We start from the raw sequence: 23137 nt of genomic DNA on the forward strand, positions 1-23137 counted from the left end.
ATGACCAAAATCCAATCAGTCAACGCTCTGCGACAACGTCTCTGACAAAAACCAATCAACTAAGTGTCCGAGCGCCACGAATTAGCATAAGAAAGAAAGTCCGGCCGAGACTGCAGGGATAATTTCGACGGAGAAAAGGAAGGAAGTGTGGGTTTTGGTCCAATGACCACTGGTTTGAGCCATGAAAACCGTTTAGTTCGTAATGAAATTTTACAACCGAAGGGCGCTCGTAAAACGGCCACGTCAGCCGTTTTAGTTGCCTGTGGTTACACCAGCAGAAAATTACTTATATAATCAACAATAAATTGATAACCACAAGGGTACAAATATAAATCTAAACCAAAACATAGAAGTTAAATATGTATATACTCGTACATACAAGTTGATCTTAGTGTTAGTAAAATCATCCAAACAGAAGTTTACTTATTAAATAAATAGTAGATTCAATAAAATAAAATACAAGTATTACATGTAAATCTTTGCTAATGGCGTACATAGGCATTTGTAAATCTATTTATTTTTATAAAGAGGGAATACTTTTTTTTCTCTTTCGCAAGATAACTAATTATAAACATCACAATTGGAAAATATTGTAGCACATTAAGAACCTCACAGTTTCTTTAGGCATACTTGACTAAAGATTTTTTTCTCAGTGGCCCTTCTTTGGAGTGCCTTCCCTATTCCGTTTAACCACAGCCCCAGTAGTCCCCAGTTCCCCTAAAATCGGAGGACTTCATCCCCAACCACTTCCACTTTCCACACGCCACTTGTCTGGCAAGTTTGACTTAAGTGCAGTTTTAACGCTGCTTTGTCCGTTCCGCAGGGGCACGAACTACGGCCACGGATACGACTGGGGATGCGGAAGTGGATACTGGAGTACGGCGGACACGGGGGACACGGGGGTCATGGGGGACATGGAGGATTCAGGGCAACGGATCTGTTTGCCCGCTCTGTAAGCACTGCGAACGTGTTAACTGCAGGTGTTTGGCATTTGAGTTACGTGCGCACGCAACAAATGTGGAAAGTATTTCAAGAGGTATGAGTTAGTTGGGTGGCAATTTCGCACGGGTTTAGTGAACCGACGAGGGATAATTCAACACAGCGATGCATATAATTAATTGTCAGCTGCTGGGTGCACTGCATTTCATCCCCAAAGTTATGGCAAATCCGTGTGCGCCATAATCCATCATAACAGGGCATTACAATAATGAGGGGATGAGGAATTGGGATGGGAAGTGGAAGTGGAGGGACCCCTATGAAAATTCGAATTAAAGCAGCAGCAATTGGGCACATTTTGTGAAAGTACATGCATTATATATTTAAGACCTACTTAAATACAAGAAAGACGGAGAGATTACATACTGCTGTTATACTCTGTTATTTTTAAGTGTATAGGCTTTGATTCAAATAGTCTGGCATTAAAGGCCTTCACTTGCCAGACATCAGGGAAAGTCCCTCCTTCCTTCTAGGGAGGAGGACCCTAAAGGATGGACCCCAGCCAATGGCCTGGAATGAAGTAGCAGCTCATCCACACAATTGCCACAAGACGAGTCCTTCAGTGCCGAGTGGCATGTGGCATGTGTTTGGCACACACTCCTGGCTCCCCACCAAGTGCCATCCGGCCGACAGGGAAACACCAATTAAGGCGGAGGGATCATTGTTGTGCGACAATTAAAACCGAGGGAACGTGGGGCAGCCGAGTGATGGATTTGACCAGCAAACAAGGCGACCAAGGGGCCAGGGGAGCGGGGTTCGTTATGAGAAACGTGCCGCTGCAACGCGTGGCTCTCATAATGCAACCGATGATGCACTGGTGTTGCGCCACTGGAGTTAACAAGTGCAGAATCAAGCCTCTGAAATGGACCTTTCAAATATTATAATAAACGTGTCCCTTCTATTTGTAATGTTAGTTTAGTTTATATGACAGTAATTTAGTAACGATTCCAATGCTGAAGAATATGTAAAAACAACACATATTAAATATTCGTGGTATTGAATATACAAAATATATGTAGACATGTCATATCAACTTCAAGATTGGTGTACGCTAACTTGGGAAGCACCCCATTGGGCAACACTGATTGAGATTCGGGATCCCACTGCATCGGCTCTGGACCCTACTAAATGCAATCAGTTTGAGTGCTTTGATATATTGGCCAATGCCGCAAATGAAAGCGTGACTCGCACTGCAGAGAGCTTTTAAATTCTACGGCGCTGCCATGTGCCACTTGAACTCGCCTCATTTGGCAGCCGCACACGTCCTCGCCTCCCCGCCTTGACCCCCGCATCCGATCCTCCCAAGGAATTTAATTTCAAGCCGGGCAAGTTAAGAAATAACCCGACAAATGTCATCGGCGTACACGCAAATAAAATGCGTGGGCTGGCAAACAAACTTTCAACCGATTTAAATTGAATCAAATTAAAAAGGCTTTAAGTCCTGAATAACCGGCATGACTTTGCTCTATTTACCATAGGACACTTTTATGCATTTCGTCCGATTTTCCAATGTTCGATTGAGCAATCATTGCAGACATTTTTTTTTATTGCCAGCATGTTAAGTAAATTTACTTGGGAGGGCTTCCACCTTACGACTCACTCCGCCTAATTGAGAAATAATTTTTCTTTGGGTGTAAGCAGAGCGGAGCAAACCCGAAAAGGACTTCAAGTTGGCCAACACCTGAGGTGCACTTATGGCAGTCTCATTGGCATTGGAATTGGTTGTGGCAGAGGCAGAGGCAGAGGCAGAGGCATTAGCATTCCTTACAGCCAACCAGCCGGCAGATAACAAAAACATGCACAACAATTGCCCCGAGACGGAATGATGATGCCGATTCCAAATGACGACGCCAATCGGTAGGTGGGTGGTTGCAAGTGCAAGTAGTACCCATGAGGTGGCAAGATTGCTCCCAAACCTCCGCCGACATATGGCAGCTTGTTTGCGTCGTCGTGGATGGATTCAGCGATTTTATGGCAGGCACTTGCTGCTGTGTGGCGTGTGTGTGCGTGTGTGTGCGTGTGTGTGCGTGTGTGTGCCGGCAAATAAACACATTTTCAAGCTCAATGCCATTCGGGCCAAAGGCGAAAGGCAGCAACAACAATGCAGGGCGTCGAGAACAAAGCCAAACAGAAACGGCAGCAGGACTCGGCACAGAAATAGAAATGGAAAAGAACCGGCCGATTCAGGTGCTCGGAGGTGGGGTGCGCCAGTTAGTCCTGGGCAAGCACTGGGGGAAATCGGGAGTTACTATGGGAGTTTGATGACACTTTGGACACTCCAGCTCTATGCAATAAGATCTAGTCATATGCTTTAAGGTTTAGCCCTATGCTATAAGCATTTTACAATGCTGGTTTGCCTAATATCTGTAGATCTGAATTATAAACTGATAGGCATAGATTTTCGCGCAGTGCAGGCGTTTCTGCACTTGCTCCTGTCTGCCAACGGGCATATAATGAAGTTTCGCAATCTCGCTGCAGTCGTGTGGGTGTGAGCGAGTTTCCCAGCGTCTGCGTGTGCATGTGTGTGTGTGTGGGTGGGTGGAACCGCGTTTTCCACGTTAGGTGTGTGTGCGTGTGTTTGTGTGGCTGGGCGAGGAGCTCAAGTGTGATTACATGGGCCATGTTCGTTGGCATCGAGTGTTTGTGGCATAATATTATTGTTTTTGTGCTCGCGTGTGAAATCAAACTCGATGCAAGGCAATGCGATGCATTGGCAAAAGGATTAAAAGGATATGGCTGGAATAGGAGCAGCTACATGGGTATCCGACCAAAAGGACAAGAGCAGTGCACGTGCATGACGTTCGAGAATTGTTCGACCTCCATCCTTGCACTCGCTTTTCCCCCGAACATTTTCCATTTCCCAGTTGAGTTATCAGACAGCTTGTAAGTGTAAACAGATACATAAAACCTTGGGTTATTAACACCAGTGCCAGCTCGACTATCGGAATTCACTGCAGGTATAGAGTTTGTGGTAAGAAGGCAGCATTTAGCTTTCCAAGCCTTTGTTTATTGTAAAAGTTCTACAGTATATTATAGATAATTATAATACATAATTGGCGTCAATTGCAGTAAGATGAGATGAAGCGTAGGTATATTTAAATCCGCGGATTGTTCCCTAACAAAGGGTATATCCTAGCTCTCTATCTTCCAAACTCTCATCCCGAGATAATTTAGATCCCACACTTCCTGAAGGGGCTGCCAACGAAACCGAAACCATAACGAGTCTCATCACCGTCGGTTGTCGGTTGTCGGCAGCTTCCGTACGAGCTTCCCAAAGGGCGGATCCGGCCACAAGGATACGAGTATCCTTTGGAATGGGTTGCTCCTGCAGACTCACTCGATGGCATCTGTTTTCCGCAGTTGCAGCCACAACACCCTGGAACAATAACAAAAACAGTAACAACCGAAGGAGCAACAAGGCCAACTTCAAGGAACCATACTACAGTTATTTGACTTTTAACTTTTATTGCTTTATGTAGTTTAGATAAACGTTTGCGGCATGCCATAAATATGCAGCATGTTGGGCCACAGCGAGGAAAACAAACAGCGCCAACAATAAGCAGCAAAACTGGAAAATACCAAAGGGATCCTGGTAAAAAAACGACTTCGGTCAGATAGCTAAATAACTTCAGAAATAGGAAATACCCTTTCGCCAAAAATTACAAGGAACAATACAAAATTTCGCAGTTCTTTGACTTTAAAGGATTACTAGTCAGTAATTGTACTAGCTTAAGCTAAAAACTATGTAAAATAGTTCAAGATAAAAGATTGCGGAATTGGTATTTCAATTCCGATTTCTTATCATAGCAATAACTTGGACGTCGGCCAACATCGTAACTCCCTTTGAAAGTGTAGAAGCAACTGGACCGGGAAAAATACTGGTAAGTGGGATGTTGCAACCGAACTCGACGCTTGTCTGCTGATGGCCTTCGATGATAGACAATCGGCAGACGGAGAAATGGACAAATGGGGGGCAGTTGGGCTGAACTATCTCTGATTTATGCTGTAAGTTACAATCGGCATCTTGCAACAGGGAACTTATGTACTTGCCACTTTTGCACTTGACTTTGTGGCCCGACATTGTCTTGCGGCAATTTGTTGGGGATTCCCAAACTTCTGCATGCGGGGGTTCAAGTTTATAGTTACTTTCTTTTCGGTCGCAACTTTGAGCAGCGAAAGTTTTTAATTAATTTCACACGCCCGAACTTAACTTGCGCATCTAATTACACGTGAAAGGTGTAAATAGGTGGGTGGTTGGGCGGAGACCTGCGTGGTGGTTGGGTGTAATGTGTCTGTGGGCAACCATCATTATCGCGCGTATCATAAAATGCTGAAAGCAAAAGGCAAACAACAGCAGCTGCAGCCACAAAGTATGCAACACGTTCTCATACGATAAAAGTGGATTTGTGGCGGAGTGTGTGGGGTTTGGGGCTAGATGGTGGCAATGGCCAACAAAAAGCAAGCAAATACCACTTGTAACGCTGAATGCGGGCCTGGGATTACAAGGCTTTAATATTACACATATAATGCGTTACTTTTTATTAAATTATGAGTTATCTGTGGGCTGCATAGTATTGAATCCAGCCGTCTTGATGTCCAATTCAATTTGGAATTCACTCAGTGCGACTGTATTGCCATCGCCATCTTCATCTAAGCCCTTGTGGCTGTCCTATCGAAGTATCTGGTCCATTTGCACATTTCGGATGCGTTTGAAAATCCGCTTAAATGCCAACCGAATCGAATCGAATCGAAACCAAACGAAACGCAACGCAACGAAACAAACCAAACCAAACCACGTTCTCCTCAAATCGACAAAGGCTTTCCCACTCCTTCGATTCCAAGCCACCTTCGACATGGAGTCAAACACCTGCGAAATTGAATGAGAAATATCCATTCAGTGTGCGTTGTGAGTGTTTTTTTGGTTGGCGGGGCCAGTGAGTTGTTGTTACGCTTTCAAACTTACTCCCCAACTGCCTCGATTATTTTCGAACCTCGAACATAGTTGGCAAAAAACAATTTTATTTCCCCGGAAGAATTTTAAGCAATACAAAAGGATTTTCCATTCATGAACTGCAACTTATTTCCTTGTTTTTTTTTCTGTTGTGTTTGGAAAGAATTCCTAGTTAGTTGGCTGGTGTTTTTGTGGCACCTTTAAAATATGTGGAGGCTCCCTCTACATGCAAAAGTCGAAGCTGCATAATAAAATCACTTCATTCAGTATCATAATAAAATTTGTTTATCTGGTGCAGGAAAACCCTAAAGCCCGCAATATCTGTTGTGGTTTTTTCTCAGCATCTTTAGTTGGAAAAAACCGAAAAACTGCATCTACTTCTCTGCGGCGAAATTTTAAATTAAAAGCAAACTTTGCTCATCAGTCTAAGGAGTGTGGAATGCGGCACACGAGGTGTTGCTGCGATTTGGCATACATCTATTTTTGCGCTGCTTGTTTTCGGTCCTTACTCCATCATAAAGCATCAAATGTCAGCAGCAGTCGCATCGCAGTCAACGCACAATTTCAAAGTTTGAATTGAGTTGCGTCTGGACGCCGCGTTCCCCTGGAGTTCTCTATGTTTGTCTAGCAGTTCCATTTGCAATAGTCGGGGCTGGTCCCCAGATTCTGGGGTCCCGGGGGATCCACATCAGCTGACTGAGACGAAGAAAACAACAATGAGATGGGACCCTGGCGCCCTTGCATGATTCATTCAAGCTCTCGCTTATCCACCAACTCCAGCATGTGGATCACAAGCATGTATAGTACGGTACACAAAGTGAAGAAAGAAATTAAAGTGCTAATAAATAAAGTTTTTATAAATAAATAAAACTAATCGAGTTATTGATAGCTGCGTAATCACAAAATTTTCGTTGTTTCTGTATTTTTTAATGAATTTTACAATTCAAACCCAGTCGTAACAGCAAGAAACCATGATAAGAACTCAAGTCGATGCGAGTATTAATAGCGTTTTATCTGAATTTTTAAGGGAGAGCAAATTCTGCAGAGAAACGATTTTAGATCATTTTTTCCATTCGAATAATGGCCGTGATTAATATATTAGTATTTATTTGCAAAACAACTGGCATGGAGAATATATGTTAATAGTAAATGTTTAAAAATTAAATTAATTAATTTAAATTAGCACGATAGAGAACATTTACCCAATGTGATTTCTCTGAGTGCATTCGGAGAAAATAAATCGCCATTTGAGCGCATGTGACAAACTTTTTAGGGTTCCCTGCTATTTAGTTATATTTGCCCCTCCGTTCATCGCGCGTCGCTTGCAACATGGATGATTTTGAAGTGCTCGCAATTGCATGTATATCGCAAATCAATCCGCTCTGGCTGATTCCTTCCATTGTCATCATGGGCCTTACGTTGGTTTGCTATTGTTATCACTGCCATCAGTGCATCCGCGATCGCCGAAGAGCTCGCATCGAGGACCAGAAGGCCCTGTTGCCACTGCCCCTCAGTCGGCTGTCGATCATTCCCGGATACAACGAAGTGGCCAGCACGAAACTGACGCACAGCCGGAACAGCGTGGACATCTATTAGAACCACTGTCGAGATAGGTGATTAGTCCGAATAAGTATTTCACCATACGGGAGTGCTTCATTCGTTTCATGAATGTAAGGGTCTGAATTTAATCGAATTATTTTAATCTAATTAGGCAGTGCTCACGATGACTGACAGCCAGATTCACTTGTCCTACTTCATCTGCGGACCGGTCTTCCTATTGATGGTATTCATCTACTTCTACTACTGGTATCTGAATGTCCGCGAGTGTCGAAGATCCCGGGGGCGCGAGGCCACGCCTGTTTTGCATGACGATATCTCTGCGGAGCGACTGCAAGTCTATTGACAAAGTGCTTGGGCTCGAGTTAAGTTCATGTGAATCACCGCACTGCGAGAAACATAACAAGGAACAGTAAGAAGGAAGCGATTCAATTAAACTTTTGGTCAAAATCTTGTCAAAATCAAAGTCTGCTTAGCAACCGTTGGTATGTTTGCTGCTGTATGCTGCATTTCTTATTTATAAATTGATTAAATTAACCTTATATTCTGCCAAGCCTCTGCTATATTCGTAAAAAACCTTGCTTTTGATTTTCTCACAAATATTTCCAAATTGTACAATTAGGTTATATAAAACTTAGTCTATTTAGTTGTGTACATTAAGATTAGATTTGTAGATAAAATCCAGTAACTATTAAAATGAATAGATTACCCGTAATATTTAACTTAAAATTCTTTCCATGAATTCAAATAAAGGAATGTAAGGAAAACACTAGTCATTGGAATGATGTCGCCTTGCTTACATTCGATTATGAATGATTCATTCTGTATCTGAATACCAGAGCTTTTATTTGTCTCCACTCGGATCGCATCCGTAAAAACTGTTGCCTCTTATGCATCCCATGGCCCAGTAATAAAATGTTTGATGAGTTCACGGCAGGAACGAAGTGCCTTTAAGTACAACTTAAGGTGAAAACGTGATGTCTGTGTGTGTGGGTGTGTGTGTGGGTGTGTGTGTGTTTGGTTGGGTGTATTTGGGAGTTGTTGGTTGCTTACGACGGGTCATAAATTTAGCCAAAAACTTGGCTATGCATCTTCGCTGACGTTTCCTTTCACGACCTGCAAAATTTAGCGCTGCACGGCGGTTTTGATGGTCCTCAGTGGCAGGACGAGATGCGCTAATAAATGACATTTTCATTCACATCCCGGCAACAAAGTCGTCCCAGGTAATAAGGAAAATTAAATTAACCGAATTAAGTTGCAAAAGTGTAAAGTGAACTTAGAAAAACGAATGTCAAGGTATTTCAGTCAGTAGAAAAAATTATTAAAAAGCGAAGCTTTTGGGCATAATGTGTTTAGGAAGTTATTCGAGCTTACAAACATATTAATATATAAATTAGACAAATTTTTTTTCACAAACTAGTTACACACATATTTTTAACTGTGTATAAAACAAAACAAGAAATCTTGAATTATTTGCACAGTCTGCAATTCTTCTTGGTGTTTGTTGATATTTAAAATACGTCTATGTTGCTTACTCTGCAATTAAATGTCTTACATTGTCAATGCTTTTTAAAAAAGAATACTTTTGATTGTCTGCATTGAATTATTAAAAGTCATTTAAAATGGGCTGACATTTCAGATATACAATTATAGAATTTCAACTTATTTGTATTGGTATTTAAGATTGTTAATTTGTATTTTTAGCAGAAGAGTTTTCAGCAACTTATTTAGCGCTAGTTTCCCCCAAACGCGATAGCCAAATGCAAATCCAATTGAATTAGTCAACTTTATTCGCTCATCATTTTGGGTAACTTTTAAGCAATGGATAGATGTCCGTGCATATATATTCTTTATTATGGGACCCATTCAGCCAATGACTGCTTCTGCCACAGCCGTCTCCCTTCTAGCCAAATTGAAACGCTAAAATAATTTACGGCTCAACTGACCGGCTTCGGCTGCTCCTTCGGATCCTGCAGCAGTGTCCTGCCATCTCCTTGATGGCTGGCACGTTAAATGCCATCGAAATGCTCCCAGTTGGAAAATTAGTTTAAAAATACGTTCGTACGGCAGAGGATGTCTTGTGTACTCTGGCTTCTGCTTATCCTGATACCCTCTGAGTGAAATAAAATGATACGTTTTCTATAACAAAGAGTCAAGTGTTCCAAACTATAAGTTCAAGTTTAGCCTTGAACGAAATCCTTAAAACAAGAAAGTTTAATGCAGTTGATGAGCATTTCCCAAAAAGTCACTACATACTAATATCTACAGTTGCCATAATAGCCATACTATCAAGAGGTATTTTAAAGGTCGATTAAATTCTTTTCACTGCTAGCTTTCTTGTGCAGCAGCACGCGACTTGCGTTCATGGTGGCGTAAAAATTCACTTAGTTTTCCTTCCCGCCCACCCCTTTCCTTTTGGCCAACTTACCCAACTAGGAAAGACGACAAAAAAATACGAGGAGCAAGAAAATTTGGTGGACTTTTGCCCAATAAAATGCTCATGTTTTACAATTTTATTAGGTGACGCGGGCTCATCAAATATTTAAATAAAACGATACATTTGGCGCTCCTTTTTCATTGTTCGCTTCGCTTAAGTAATTGCGTTTTAGTGGACACATGTTTTACATTGGGAAATATGCGGAGGGGGTCCTTAAATCATCTCCTGTTTATCTGGCGACCATAAATTAAGGCATTAGCCGTCGTCCTTCCCTCGAATTGCATCGAACTGTTTGCATTGCGACCGTGGCACTTGGCCGTGCAGCTGCTGCCGCCAAATGTGGGGTTTACACTGCGGCCTGGGTTAACCGCAATCGAAGTCGTATCCTTAAAGCGATAACGACCCCTCCCATCCGTCCCCGCCACCCCAACCATTAATTGCCCAGAAGAGTGTGCATGTGCCCCAGAACTTAGGGTAATAGTACCGATTCAGATATTAAGGCATTTGCACATTAATTTGGCACATTTGCACATTTTGTGAGTGAATAAAAGGTTAGCAAGACACGAAATATTGTTCTAATTCACCTGAAGCGCATAGTTAGTATTTAGTGTGTTAGGGCCACTTTAAGTGCATACCATCCACGTAATTACACAATAAGCATAGCTGTGCAACAAACACTTTATTCTCAGTGCACCTCCATTGGCATTGTTTGATTTAGTCGCCAAACGAACCACTTTCGCACTTGGAACTTTTGAGTTTTGGGGCCAGTCGACAAGGCGGTGGAGTCACTCCTCGGGAAACTGTTTTGGCTGGCCAAAGAAACGCTTCTCGTCCTGGAAACCACCTCCCACACCTCACCTTGCCACACTTTGTTTGCTAATGAGCCAATTTAGTTGCATTGAACGCAATTGCATTGTGTGTGTAGGTGTGTGTGTGTGTGTGTGTGTGGGTGCGTGAGTGCTAGTGCCTTTGAGTGTGTGTGTGTGTTTGGTCTGGCCGCCGATACTTGAAACTTGGCAAATACGTTCTGGCCAAATGCCGCCTTGAGGCTGCGGTACCTTGCTTTGAAATGGTAAGTAGTGTGCCACCAGCCAAAAGCGTGGGAGTGTGATGTGATACCATTCTAGGAAACTGCACTTACCAATGATTTTTTTTAACGCTATCTTGTATTGGATAAAAATCCTTACCGACGCAGAGTTGACTTACAACAATGCTGGGGGTCTGCTTGATATGAAGGATTTATTCTTTAAATTAAAAGGATATTGAACATATGTCATATACCGCATCATTGCAATTAAAGAGTGAAAAGACTGTATCCCATTATTACATTTAACACCTCAAAGCTAGAACCTCTTGTGCATCACGGACATCAGATATTTGCGGCAAGCGTCCATCGAGTGCCGGTTCAAGTAGCAGAGCTGACTGAAGTACTTGCCGCACTGTCCACATTGATGCTGCCACTCGTGGTGGCCCATTGTTCGCTGATGGGAGCGCAGGTTGGAGCTATAACCAATAAGCCATAATTATTATCTTATAAATGTGAAAATAATGCTACCTGGTATATAAGTGGACTGCGTAAACTAGCAATATTTTGAAGTTCTCTTCAAAGAGCACTACTCACCGATCCGCAAAGGCTTTTCGGCAGTTTCCATCGGGACACACGAAGGGCCTTTCACCGGTGTGGGTCCTTATGTGGGCAGTGAGCATCCAGGAATGATCGAACTTCTTGATGCAATCCCTGCACTCGAACTGCCCGTCCACCCGCTTGAATCGTCTCCTTTCCGCCACTTTTTTTGGCTGGGCCAGTGGTAGTTCCGCAATATTTGGTGGCACTTTCACACTGGCCAAAATGGGTCTTTTCCGCATGAATTTCGAGCGGGTTAGCGTGGACTCAGCCAGGACCGTAATGATGCCAACCTTGATGCCGTTTTTGGTACTGGGAATCGAACCGAAACTTTCGCCTGGCATTTTCAGTTCCCAGATGGTGTGACTGACCAGAGAGCTCTCCGCAATTGGAAAGACACTCATCAGTTGGATGCCCAGTCGCTCCTCCATTTCCCTCCTGACCACAATGGGTATATCGTCGCCCTGCCGCCAATCGCTGCTGGCTTCACTTCGACCATAACAATAGGTGTACTTTACGCTGCTCTTGGGCTCCGGTTTGGTGGCTGCTCTGATGTGGTGGTTGGACTTTGGCCTGTGCATCGGTGGCATGTTGGGAATGGCTTGAAAGAAAGCTGCAAGTTCGGAATTTCCGTATTACTGGATTTTGGAAACTCGCGAATGCCTTACCTTCATAGCGCTCGTAGAATCGCTCCTGCTTGCCATTGTAGCGATCGGACAAGAAACTGCGAAAAATTCTGGGCATGATTGCTAAATACACCTCACAACCGAGCTGCCGTCAAATGTTCCCAATTTTACAGACTCTGAAAAGTCAGTCAGCTTCAAACCAGCCTGCTGCGCTAATTTCATTTGAGTTGCCTACTCGATTGGAAATTACATTGCAGGCGCCAGTTTGGCAAGGCAGTAACCATGCACTGAACAAAATGGCACCGTTCTAGTGTCTTAAAAATAGCATTCCTGCCATTATAGGCATGTATAACATTTTAGAGCTTGGAAATTCATGAATGGTCCTATCTTTTTAGCTTAAGCACTAAACCCCTACAAAGATGAACTACATGTGTATGAATAAACTCTTTTTAAAGTTTCATTTGGTGGAATTCAAAGTCGTTGATTCCGAGTAAAATATATTTACTGCCTGAAATTCTGCTAATTTCCTGCTTCTCAGTGTGGATCGATTTAAATCCTTAAAAAAGGCGAAACCAGTGGCGTTGACCACCGAAAGTGAAGTAAACAGGCTGCCTTAAAGGAGCTGGCCATCAGTGAATGCCTTCGCTGGGAAATTCAAGACGAAGCACTTAAGCAATCTTCCTGTTAAAATTTTTGCACACGGATCCGGGATTGCTCTCGAAGAAAGAGAGGGAAGGGAAGGCTCGAAAGAGATGGGGAGATGGAAGGAAGCTGGGCAATAAACAAGGCACGAATGTGTTGAGCAATAAAATTAGTTGGCTTGGCTGTTCACATTCGTGTGCGTGTGTGTGTGTGTGTGTGGGTTTGCTCAAGACATGCAAAGACGTTTTGCAATTTGCCTGTAATCCAGTTGTGCCAAGAGCAGCCGAAGCTACCCAGCCACCCAGCCACCCACATCCTTGGACTGCTTTAAGGACTATTCCGTTGCAGCTCCTTCAGTAAGCACTTAAGTCCCAGCTCTATTGTGGGGAACTTTTCAATTGTTCGACAGTTCGCTGCGCTTATTTATTTGCATTTTTTATTCGTCCGTTTTGAGTGTGTTTTGTAATAAAAGCCGGAAGAGAAAACATTTATGGCATCACCCGGACTCCCCAAATAATACAAGTAGTAGTTCGTCCCCGTTCCCCCCTCCCATTGCGAGCTCGACAACGACTTGTACCAACAGCTTTATTGCATTTATTTGGCACTTTATTACCGCCAGCTCGTTGTTCGGCTGTTAAATGGCCGAAAAGGACCACAAAATATTGGGCCAGCAAATTACTTGGTCATTTCAAAGTGCATCAATCTCGACGACAGTGCGTTTCACAGCAAATGAGTTCGATTGCCCAAGTTGGGAATGAACTTGAAACCTAAAAAAAAACCTAGAGAGGCTTCAGTTACTAAGTACAGTAAATATGAGTATATAATTTATTAATTTATATTAACCAATCTCATAAATTGGGTTTATTTCCTGTATTTCCATTGTAGATTATTTCATACTGAATGCCTTTCTATGAAACGCACTGCATCCATCTCCAACGAGAAGAAGGAGGACAACAATCAAAGGAAAATTGTTTCCAGTTAAACATTAATTCGTTTCGACAACAGCAAATTTGCTGTTCATTTCTCTGTGTCCATAAATAGTTCATATCTGTGGACCAAACAAATGACATTTTTCATAAACTTATATTTGCTGTGGCAAATGTGTGTTGTGCGAGTGTATCTTCGTGTTTTGCTCCAACGACAAAATCGCATAAATGCTTTCGACTGCCAAACAAAAGGCTGGCATGAAGCAGGACTCCAGTGCCATTGAAAAGGAGCTGCTGCCCTCCTCTCTGTTTATTTGTGTATGTCAGTCGGACTATTAAAAATCTATTTCAAGTACACAAGCATCGAAATTGCGTTTGTCTGCCGAGCTCTTGATGCAGTTGCATAGCATTTTATTGCGTACTCTTGGGCGGCCACTAAAGCTAGTAATACCCATGCACTAGTGACTGTGTTCACAGCTGGGCGTGGAATTAAATATGCACGTACTGCAAATGAGATTTCCATCTTTTTTTTCCTCTCTTGTGCTTTTTTTGTATACCAGGATTGTCAACAATGAGTCACAAATGAGAGGTTGGACTAACCTTATTACTTGATTAAGCTGTAAAGCACTGCCGTTTGTCTACGGACTTTTACCACTTAGGATGCTGCTCGTAGTTTGCTGCAGTTTTCCAGAATGTGCTCCATCTGAATAAATTTAATGTTGTTGTTTTTTAACTTGGGAAAGTGACTCCTCTTGTATGAACTAGGATTAGGCTTACTTGAAAATGATTCCCGGTTTCACACCTACCATTATGTATGCGTTTTACAAACCAAACTATGCTTTCCACTTAATTATGCATTAAAAACTGTTTTTATATCAAATAGAAAAGGAACACAGGTGAAGGCTACTTAAATTTATTTTAAGTCCTTGTGAGACAATTTGGTCTCTGCCACATTTATTACCTTTGCAGCTCTGGTTGCCGTTCGAGTCGCAGCCACGTCGAAGTCATCAGGATGAGAATTGGTTCTTTTACTTTAATCCAAGGCACGTAAGCTACTTTTATTGGTGAGATCCCAGAAGGCCGATGCCTTAGATTGCATTGCAAATTTTGTCATCAACATACAAATGAATCGTCATGGCTGGCTGTCAATCTGCAGAGGCCGGAAAAGCCGAAACCGAGTCACGGCAGGATTTGGCCACGTTTGTGTAAGGACATGGAGCACACTTCACTATTTTCCCCAATTTAAAATGTAATTATTTTTGTTTTGCCTTTTTGCTGGCACCTGGATAAGAATATGGATTTCGTTGCTATTTGGCCAATTGCATTTGGTTAGAGTTTTTCCTTGAGAAAATCTGTCATAAATAAATACTGTGGTGAATTTACTAAAAATGTTTCTGTCATCATCTCATATGCAACAAATCCCAAGCAAATAAAAATTCATAATTTAATCAAATTCTCGTATTTCAAGCTGCGACAATCGCCCTCAGGCGTTTGGCAATTAAATTTGCATGCCGCAAAGTGTGTGTGTAGCCAAAAAAGTGTCAAATCCCGTTCTACTTGTCCACTTATTTACTAAAGAAAAACACAATTGTTTGCAGCATCTGCGGTCTGTCCATTGCCGCAGCCCCACCGCCCAACCATCAACACCTTCTAACCCATCCTGTCCATCCTGCCCATCCTGCCCATCCTGCCCAACCTGACCATCCTTCCCGTTTTGCTCTATTCCCTAGAACACCTAAGGCCATAGCATAAACAAACTGCGACATAGGCAAATAGGACTCTATTTCCGTGAGTTTGGGGAAATTTGTTAATTTGTCCAAAAGTTTGCATAGCATTTGGCCAGTTCGGTCTACGTGGCCAGCATAACAATGCAAAAAGAATGAAATGTGGGCAACAGCTTTGGAGTTTATTTGGAAAGGGGGGGAAACTGCTGGAACACTCGGCAGCCTAACGGCTCCGAAATTGCCACTGATGAGCCTTCAATTTGGATCAGAGTGTGAACTTTTGTTTAAAGTTTAGATGGATGTGCATTCCACATACGAAACTGTAAGTTTAATGTAAAAAGAGATTATTTTAAACGTTGCCATAGACATATCATAAGAATATGATTTTATTGTGCCGATTATTGATTACTACATAATGTTTACATATTCTATATATAATATATTAAAGAATCTGAGGAGGTAACATCCTAAATATAATAAAAATATGATTTGCAACAACTAATATATTTGTGAAATTGATTTTAAACGGATCATAATGTTTATTCCACTCTTTATTTGTTTTTAAACATTACCCAAATTAGACACAATTTATTTGCTTATATTAATCTAAAATTAATAATACGTAAACCAGATAAGCAAAAGTATGTTTATAGAACTGTGGTTTGATAAAGAACACCTACCGAATGACCACTGTAAATCGGTTGGAATTGATTAGAGGAAACGGCGCACACGGAGGCTCCCTGTTTATTTAGTTTATAAATTAAATTTGAGCTGCAAACAAGCAAATTTGGCAAACACGTATCCCCGTTATGGGTCTATTACTTGGCCGGAAGTGTGGCCAAGTGTCGAGGCGGCAAATTTGTGCAACGGAACTGTGCCCATAAATAAAATATGGCATCCGAGCAACGAAACCACCGGACCACTGGATTCGCTATCTTTGTGGTTGCTCCATGAGAATGAGAATGAAACGGCCGTCCGGAGCTCGTGGATTTTTGCTACCCACGGCCATTGTCACATGACAAATGCTTGTTGCTCCTGTTCCGAGTCCGAGTCCGAATCCTTTGCTCCTGCAATTGTTATTTTGCTGGCATTGTACTTTCGGCCATTCGGCGATCCATTTGTATGCTGGCCATGCTTGTTGGCCACGGCGATAAGTCATAGCTGGCACGTACCAAATTTATTTGTTCAAGTTTGTTTGCTTAGCTCGTCGGCTGCAGCTGCGATCCTGCGGCCAAGGAGATGTGTATGCCGAGTGCCTCGGGCAATTGCATTAATCGCTGGATAATTTACACAGCAATAATAATGTTTGACAATGACGAATAAATATTTATTGAATTAACCAGAAAAACTGGCCCGCAAGGCCATTCTTATCAATGGCGGAACATATTCTCGTACTCGTAATTGCTAAAAATTAAGCAGGTGGGACAATTCAACTGTCTCGAAAATGTAAATGTGGTGCTGTATAATTTTACATTTACTTTTAACATTTTTGTAATCTGAGGTCATGAGCACAATGAATTTATCTGAAATCCAATTTATATACATAATAATATGGAGCATAATGAGCTGGGCAAAGATACCAAGGTACTGAGTTTAGTAGTATCAAATGAAAAATTAAGGAATGAGCTTTAATAATTATATTTAGAGAAGTATCTTAAATTACTTCCCGTTTGTAGCCCCATTTACTGACTCTTGCGAGGTATCCCATTTTCAAGTCAGCTAGTGCACAAAAAATCGCAGATGCGTTTGATGGTGTGCGCTTGTTTATTGCATTGCCCACAGTAAAGAAAACATGCGCCGTATATGCAAATTTAATTTGCACAACCACACGCAGAAAAAGAGCACGCACACACATGTGCAGAGCCTAGGTCATAGTCACAGTTGTAGCATACTTTTCAGCGCCGCAGGACATTAAAAAATGGACTCTGGCTGCCTTTCCCCGACTTCCTCCGTTCGTCGCCACATTTGTTTATATGAAAATAATCACACATGCAAATTAATAATTTCATTTCGCTTTGCAGCCACACAGATGAATGTTTCCCGCTCTATTGTGGCAGCTGAAAAATAAACTTACGGGGCACCCAAATCAAAAATTTAGACCGTAAATAAAATTTTGCGAGTAAAACGTGGCCAAAGTGCCGGAATTTCGGCCATGTCGAAAGGGGCGGCTTATATAACAATAAATAGATTTTGTTTGGCCAAATCTGTTGCGCATTTGTTTTTGCTTATCGGGGCGAATAATTTATGGGCTGGCATAAAAATCCGCATTTCATTCTGGGCTTAGTTGCTGGACTGGCGACTGGCGACTGTCGGGCGATTTATCAATTTGCCACTTTAAAGCTGTTTCGCCGGCATTTATTTTGTTTGCATTGTAGTTTTTAAATAGCAATAATAACTGTTAATTTACATGCCGCAAGTGTCAACAGGCCGCTGGCCATTTCCAATTACGAGGTCCCAGTTTTTTGTGTTTTTTTTTTGGTTTCATTATTGCAACGCCTGTTTTTTTGCATTTTATTTTTTTGGGCCCCAACTCCTTTTTTCGTGTTCATCGGTTTCATGTTTTTCATGGCCACAAAGTACTTTATGAAATGCATTGGCATGCAAATTATGTTAAGCTCGTGAATTTATAATTTAATGAAGACACTTTATAGCCATAATTGGCCCCCCGTTCGTCCACCACCCGAAAAATCTCAGCTCCGCCAGTTCTCGCGTAATATTCTTCTTAATTAAATAAATGTGATCCAGCGATTGTGTTCATTGCGGTGATTGTATGCATTTTTTACATTATTGCGGGGCACTTTTTGTCGAATGCATAATTTAATTGCACTTTATTCGCTTTAACAGAAAAGTTCGAGAGGTCCTTTCACCTCGTTGCCTTGTTGCTTTTGATATCCAGCTTCGAGGATTAAGTCTCATCCGAAAACCGGGAGAAAGGTGAGTGAAGTGCGGAGCAGCCAAGGCAGTCGGTTCGCCAGGACTTCTTCAACTCGTGGAGTAGGTTATACCCCGTCTGATTCTATGAATTTACGTGTACTTCAGTGATATTGAAAATAGTAAACAATACCATACTATACTAAGAACAGGTCCATTTTAATTTGGTTATAATATTTTAGGCATAAATTGACACAAATAAATTAATAAATTTAGCCTATATGTTTGAATATACAAAATCACAAAAGATTACTTCAACTTTTACATCGTAGGATTTTTACAGATATTTGATTATGAATATGATTTGCTTACCTTATGATTCGTTTCTGAAGGCATGTTTTGAGTGACGAAAGAAATGGAACGCATGAACGCCTTCCAAATAATTTTCCACCATTCTTCATTCTTGCGTGTGTTTCAATTAACTTTTTGCCGTGACTCCAAAAGATGCGGCGAGTGAAATGAAAATGGGAATGAGGATGGGGATGGGGATGCGGATGAGAATGCAGCTGAGGCTTTGCCTTGTATGATAAGCAGCTTCTTCGCTTGTTTGAACATAAAAATGCAGCGCTTAACATAAATTACGCATCCTGGCAGGTGAAAGACGTGTGTGTGTGTGTGTGTATGTGTGTGCGTGTGAGCGTGTGTCCGTGTTCGGATGTTCAGGTGCGAGGCAAGTTAATTGTTAAGTGTTTGCCGACTTGTAGTTTCGTGCAGTGTAGTTGCAGCTCCAGGATTAGCAGGCAAACTTTTTCCATCGCCTTCTTCGTGGAGGTGGAGGATATCGCTCCACAAAGTTGCTTCAGCCGGCGAAATTTCCGCAATTTATGTGGCAAGCTTGCCGCGAAAAGACCCAAAAAAGTGGCAGCGAGGAAGACTGTAAATTATAATTGCATATTTTCATATTTTACAATTGACGGCGTCATCCTTGTTGCGGCTGCTGCCAGTTTAATGAGAAACTAAGTGTTCGCACTTTTGCTATGCATTTAAATTCAAAGAAACTCTAAAATTGAAAACTAATTTCTTTGTCTTTCAGCAGCTAAAGTTTGTCTTGGCATTCCATTTAAATTCCGAAATCTTTAAAGAATCCGGAGAGGTGCCACTGAATTGAGTCGTTTTTTATCAGGCATATATTAGTACTTTTAAAAACCCAACAAAACTGCAGTGTAAATTCTTCTTAAAGTTAGTTCAAGTTAGAGAAGATCCCCCACCTTTAACCTGTTCATTTGCAATAGCCTTTGTACTTTCACGAACTTAAGTGGCTTAGAAAAAACGAATAGACTGCAAGGCTGGGAAAGCGGGTTTCCCAATTTCTCTTTGGCTAGTTGGTAGCGGCAATGGAAAAACTTTCCAGTCACCTCAGTGCACACACATTTTTATAAACATCTAATTGGCAAGAGGGAAAACGAGTGTGACAGTCGAAGATTGGCTGGAAAAAAGGATTCCATGCGCCCGAGGGCCTCTGAATGCCTGACTATTGTTGAAATTCGGATCGCCTTGTGGCCAGGTCTCCTTTTCCTGCGGAAATTATTTCACACTTGAAACCATTTTCGTGAAATTAGTTTTTCTTTGGCATTGTCGAGGTGCAAATCTCAATTGGCCCAAGGGAAAATCCTAGAAAAGCGTGAAACTCGGGCACGTCTCAGCCAAATGAAGTTGCATATGTATGACCCAATCGAAAGTTAATGCAGATACAATTCGATTAATGTTTTATGATTTCAGGCACGATTTTCCATTTCACCTGCATCATCCGTTTTTCCTTAGGTTTAGTTTCTCAGCTTTTACTCCCAGCTTTTTTAGAATTTAATATATACTCGTATTTAATTCTATGATTATAATGACGACACTTGAATCGTTTTTACAAATTGGCACGACGCAATAAAATGTAGAAGGTATTTTAAAATGTTTATATTACTCACCACTTTTAATCAACCATTTTCCTGAGAAGATGCTGTCAATTTCTTGCAGTGTGAATTGCGCTTCTTGAAAGGTATTCCATTTTTAGGCCCACCCTGGAGGCTAGTAGACACGAATTTGAATTTTAATTTCCAAAACATCTTGCTCTCTCCCAACGCCTTTTGAATTGGAATAGAAATCTATTGGCCTTGGGAGTAAAAGGATTTTTCAAAAAAAAATATTATGACGGTGGACTCCGGCCTTTGTCTGAATCCTCGAGTCGAGGACTTGGCACTCAAATAATTTAATTTTGGGACAATTGTCGCATCATTAAGTGAAGTAGCTGCGGCCTGCTGGCCATTAAAACTCCGCCAATCTAGTTAAAAATCGTGTTTAACAGCCCAGCAGTAGCTTTTCTTTGTCTTTCGTGGAAGCGGCATGGATTAATTTTCCATTTCGCCAGCAACTAATCCTGTAAACTATTCCGCCTGCCCGCGCTGTCTAGCTCCTTTTGAAGTAACGCAGAACTTTCTGCTCTTAGCCAGCGAGTTTTCTTGGCAATTGTTAAATGCAATTGAATTTATAAGCGGGCATAATTAAAATTAGGCAGCCGCTGCCGAAGATGAAAGTTTTGCAAGTGTTGCACTTCCTTTTCCGAAATTCGCTTTTGAGTGGCTTGTAAGTTTGCTCCTGTTCGGAAGTGGATTGTCCTGGCGATATTCTCAGGATGCCACTCTAAGCAGACAAAGGCTGGGCTAGAAAAATATGTGCAAAGGAAGTCGTATCCGTTTCAGTTGAATTTAGTTTCTTAAGCAATTAATATTTTTTGATACTGGTTAGATAGTGGAAAGTATTATTTTATTTCTTATTTAAATTTGCATTTTTTCATCATGTTCACTTACAGGAAAATTACAAGTATCCATGGCACAGCTAAAACAAAATCATGATTTTCTAACTCCGCGCTTTAAGTCTAGTTTGTATCCTTTAATCACCATTTATTAGATTAGAAATATTTAGTTTGTCTTTATCTGATTAATCTTGCAATACTAGTTAAGGCATTAAGTCTGTCAGCCGAAAGATTATACATATGTACACTTTTTCTTCCTTTTCCTTGTTGATAAAATGAAAAGCGTATATAGGGGAAAGACCGCCAGCCAACTCATCTTAATCAAATGGAACTTAGAAGCATTTTAGTCCTGCCTGGCGCTCTTTAAGGAAACTTTCCATTATATGTAGCCACGTTCTCATTAGGAAATTTTCCAATTCCCAGAATGCATAAACTAATTTAGCTGAAATGTTTTTGCTTACAAATGGGCTGCACATCCCGCCAGAGGATTTCATCACTCCGTCAGTTTCAGAGGAAACTGCTCGAACTTGGCATGGCAAACAAACGAATTTCCAGAAATCATCGAGTGAGGAACTCGGCGACGGGATCCTGAAACTGAAATTCCTTGCACTCGCATTACAGGCGACGACAGCCAAATGAGTCGTCGTCCCTGGATGAAGATGTCGAGGCTGACGTGGATGCGGATGTGGATGCCGCATGTGGCTGCCCCATGGTGCTGTGAGTGAGTTGCTCCATGATGGAAATGCCAAATGGATTGTGTCTCTTTATGGGAATTGTTGTTTGTTGTTCTCCTCAAGCTTAGTCTTAGTTTGCGCTTTGTTTTTGCCTGCTGCCTGTTTAGCTGAGCAGATTAGCAGCTCTACTTAGATTGCGGATTTCTCGGAGAGGGATTTTTCTTGGCAGATCTCTTTTATTTTCCAAAGACTGGATATTTGAAAGATTTTCTTAATTTTTACCAATTAATTACCAAAAAATAGTTCAGTAAACAATAATAAATGGACTCAAATACAAGTCTGGTTTTGTATTTGAATCCATTTATTATTGTTTACTGAATTACCTAATTATAACAATTTAAGTGTTTCCTTATGTGCCTCATTAGTTATACATAAGAAGTTACTGAATGGGTGAAGCTGAAGCTAGAAAAGCTAACTGAGATCATTCTTATGGTGGAATGTCTATATATTATATTAGATTGGACGTACCAATTCTAAAGAAAAAACTTGGTAGCGATTAAAAGTAATTTTGTAGTTTAAAACTGACAAATAAAACTGATAAAGTTTATTTAATCATGGGACCTTTGGTTAGGGACCTTTCGTCCCTACCACAATTTCACAATTTCACGACCACAATTTCACTGAAATTACGCTTGTAAAAAGGTTCTTTTATAAGCCATAGGTTCTTATATATATATATATATATATATATATATATAATTGTCAAAATTGTTATATTATATAATTGTCAAACAGAGCAGTAATCTATATAGTTTTTGTATCCTCATAATTGGTTGCTTCTACTCTGCTAATCGTGAGGCAGTTTAAACACAAACAGTATTTCCTATAAAAGGATATTTAAACCATTTGACGTTTCCATCATAAACGACTCGCATTGACATTGTTATTCTAGCAGCTCCATTTATATTAGCCAAATTGTGAGGATTTGCCATAAATATAAATATACTTAGAATTTAACCATCGGCGTTAAAAAAATATTTAAAATATATATTTAAGGCACTTATACGTACTTATGTTGTGTAATTGAACAACGGAAAATAAGCTGCTAAGAAAAGCAATTATAGTTCTACAAATGATTCCCTAGTATGAGAGGAAATTAATAAACCTAAAATGTGCACTTCATTCGTATTCACTAGAGTAAGGCATTTTGAATAACTGAAACCTTTGGACTTCAAGCAACGATTTGGCTGCCATTTAAAATAAAAATCGCATTTAATTAAGATTAAAATTTATGCCAAGCAAACAGAGC

The 23137-nt window shown here is 41.1% G+C and overlaps 3 protein-coding genes across 3 annotated transcripts; 2 read left to right on the forward strand and 1 right to left on the reverse strand.

Annotated features, from left to right (window-relative positions):
* The first annotated feature begins 7276 nt into the window (after positions 1-7276).
* LOC122621702 (hemotin) lies at positions 7277-7543 on the forward strand. Its single transcript, XM_043799657.1, has one exon. The coding sequence runs from the start codon at positions 7277-7279 to the stop codon at positions 7541-7543; it is 267 nt and encodes an 88-aa protein (XP_043655592.1).
* A 127-nt stretch (positions 7544-7670) lies between these two features.
* LOC122621703 lies at positions 7671-8050 on the forward strand. The gene has a single exon (XM_043799658.1). The coding sequence runs from the start codon at positions 7671-7673 to the stop codon at positions 7848-7850; it is 180 nt and encodes a 59-aa protein (XP_043655593.1). The 3' UTR covers positions 7851-8050.
* A 3155-nt stretch (positions 8051-11205) lies between these two features.
* On the reverse strand, positions 11206-12388 carry LOC122621534 (zinc finger protein 814). Its single transcript, XM_043799431.1, has 3 exons — positions 12234-12388; positions 11563-12178; positions 11206-11444 (listed from the first exon to the last, which is right to left on the reverse strand). The coding sequence occupies exons 1-3, from the start codon at positions 12307-12309 to the stop codon at positions 11285-11287; spliced, it is 852 nt and encodes a 283-aa protein (XP_043655366.1). The 5' UTR covers positions 12310-12388; the 3' UTR covers positions 11206-11284.
* Between the last annotated feature and the right edge of the window lie 10749 nt (positions 12389-23137).

This window comes from Drosophila teissieri, chromosome 3R (assembly GCF_016746235.2).
Source record: "Drosophila teissieri strain GT53w chromosome 3R, Prin_Dtei_1.1, whole genome shotgun sequence".
In the NCBI taxonomy this organism is placed as follows: domain Eukaryota; kingdom Metazoa; phylum Arthropoda; class Insecta; order Diptera; family Drosophilidae; genus Drosophila; species Drosophila teissieri.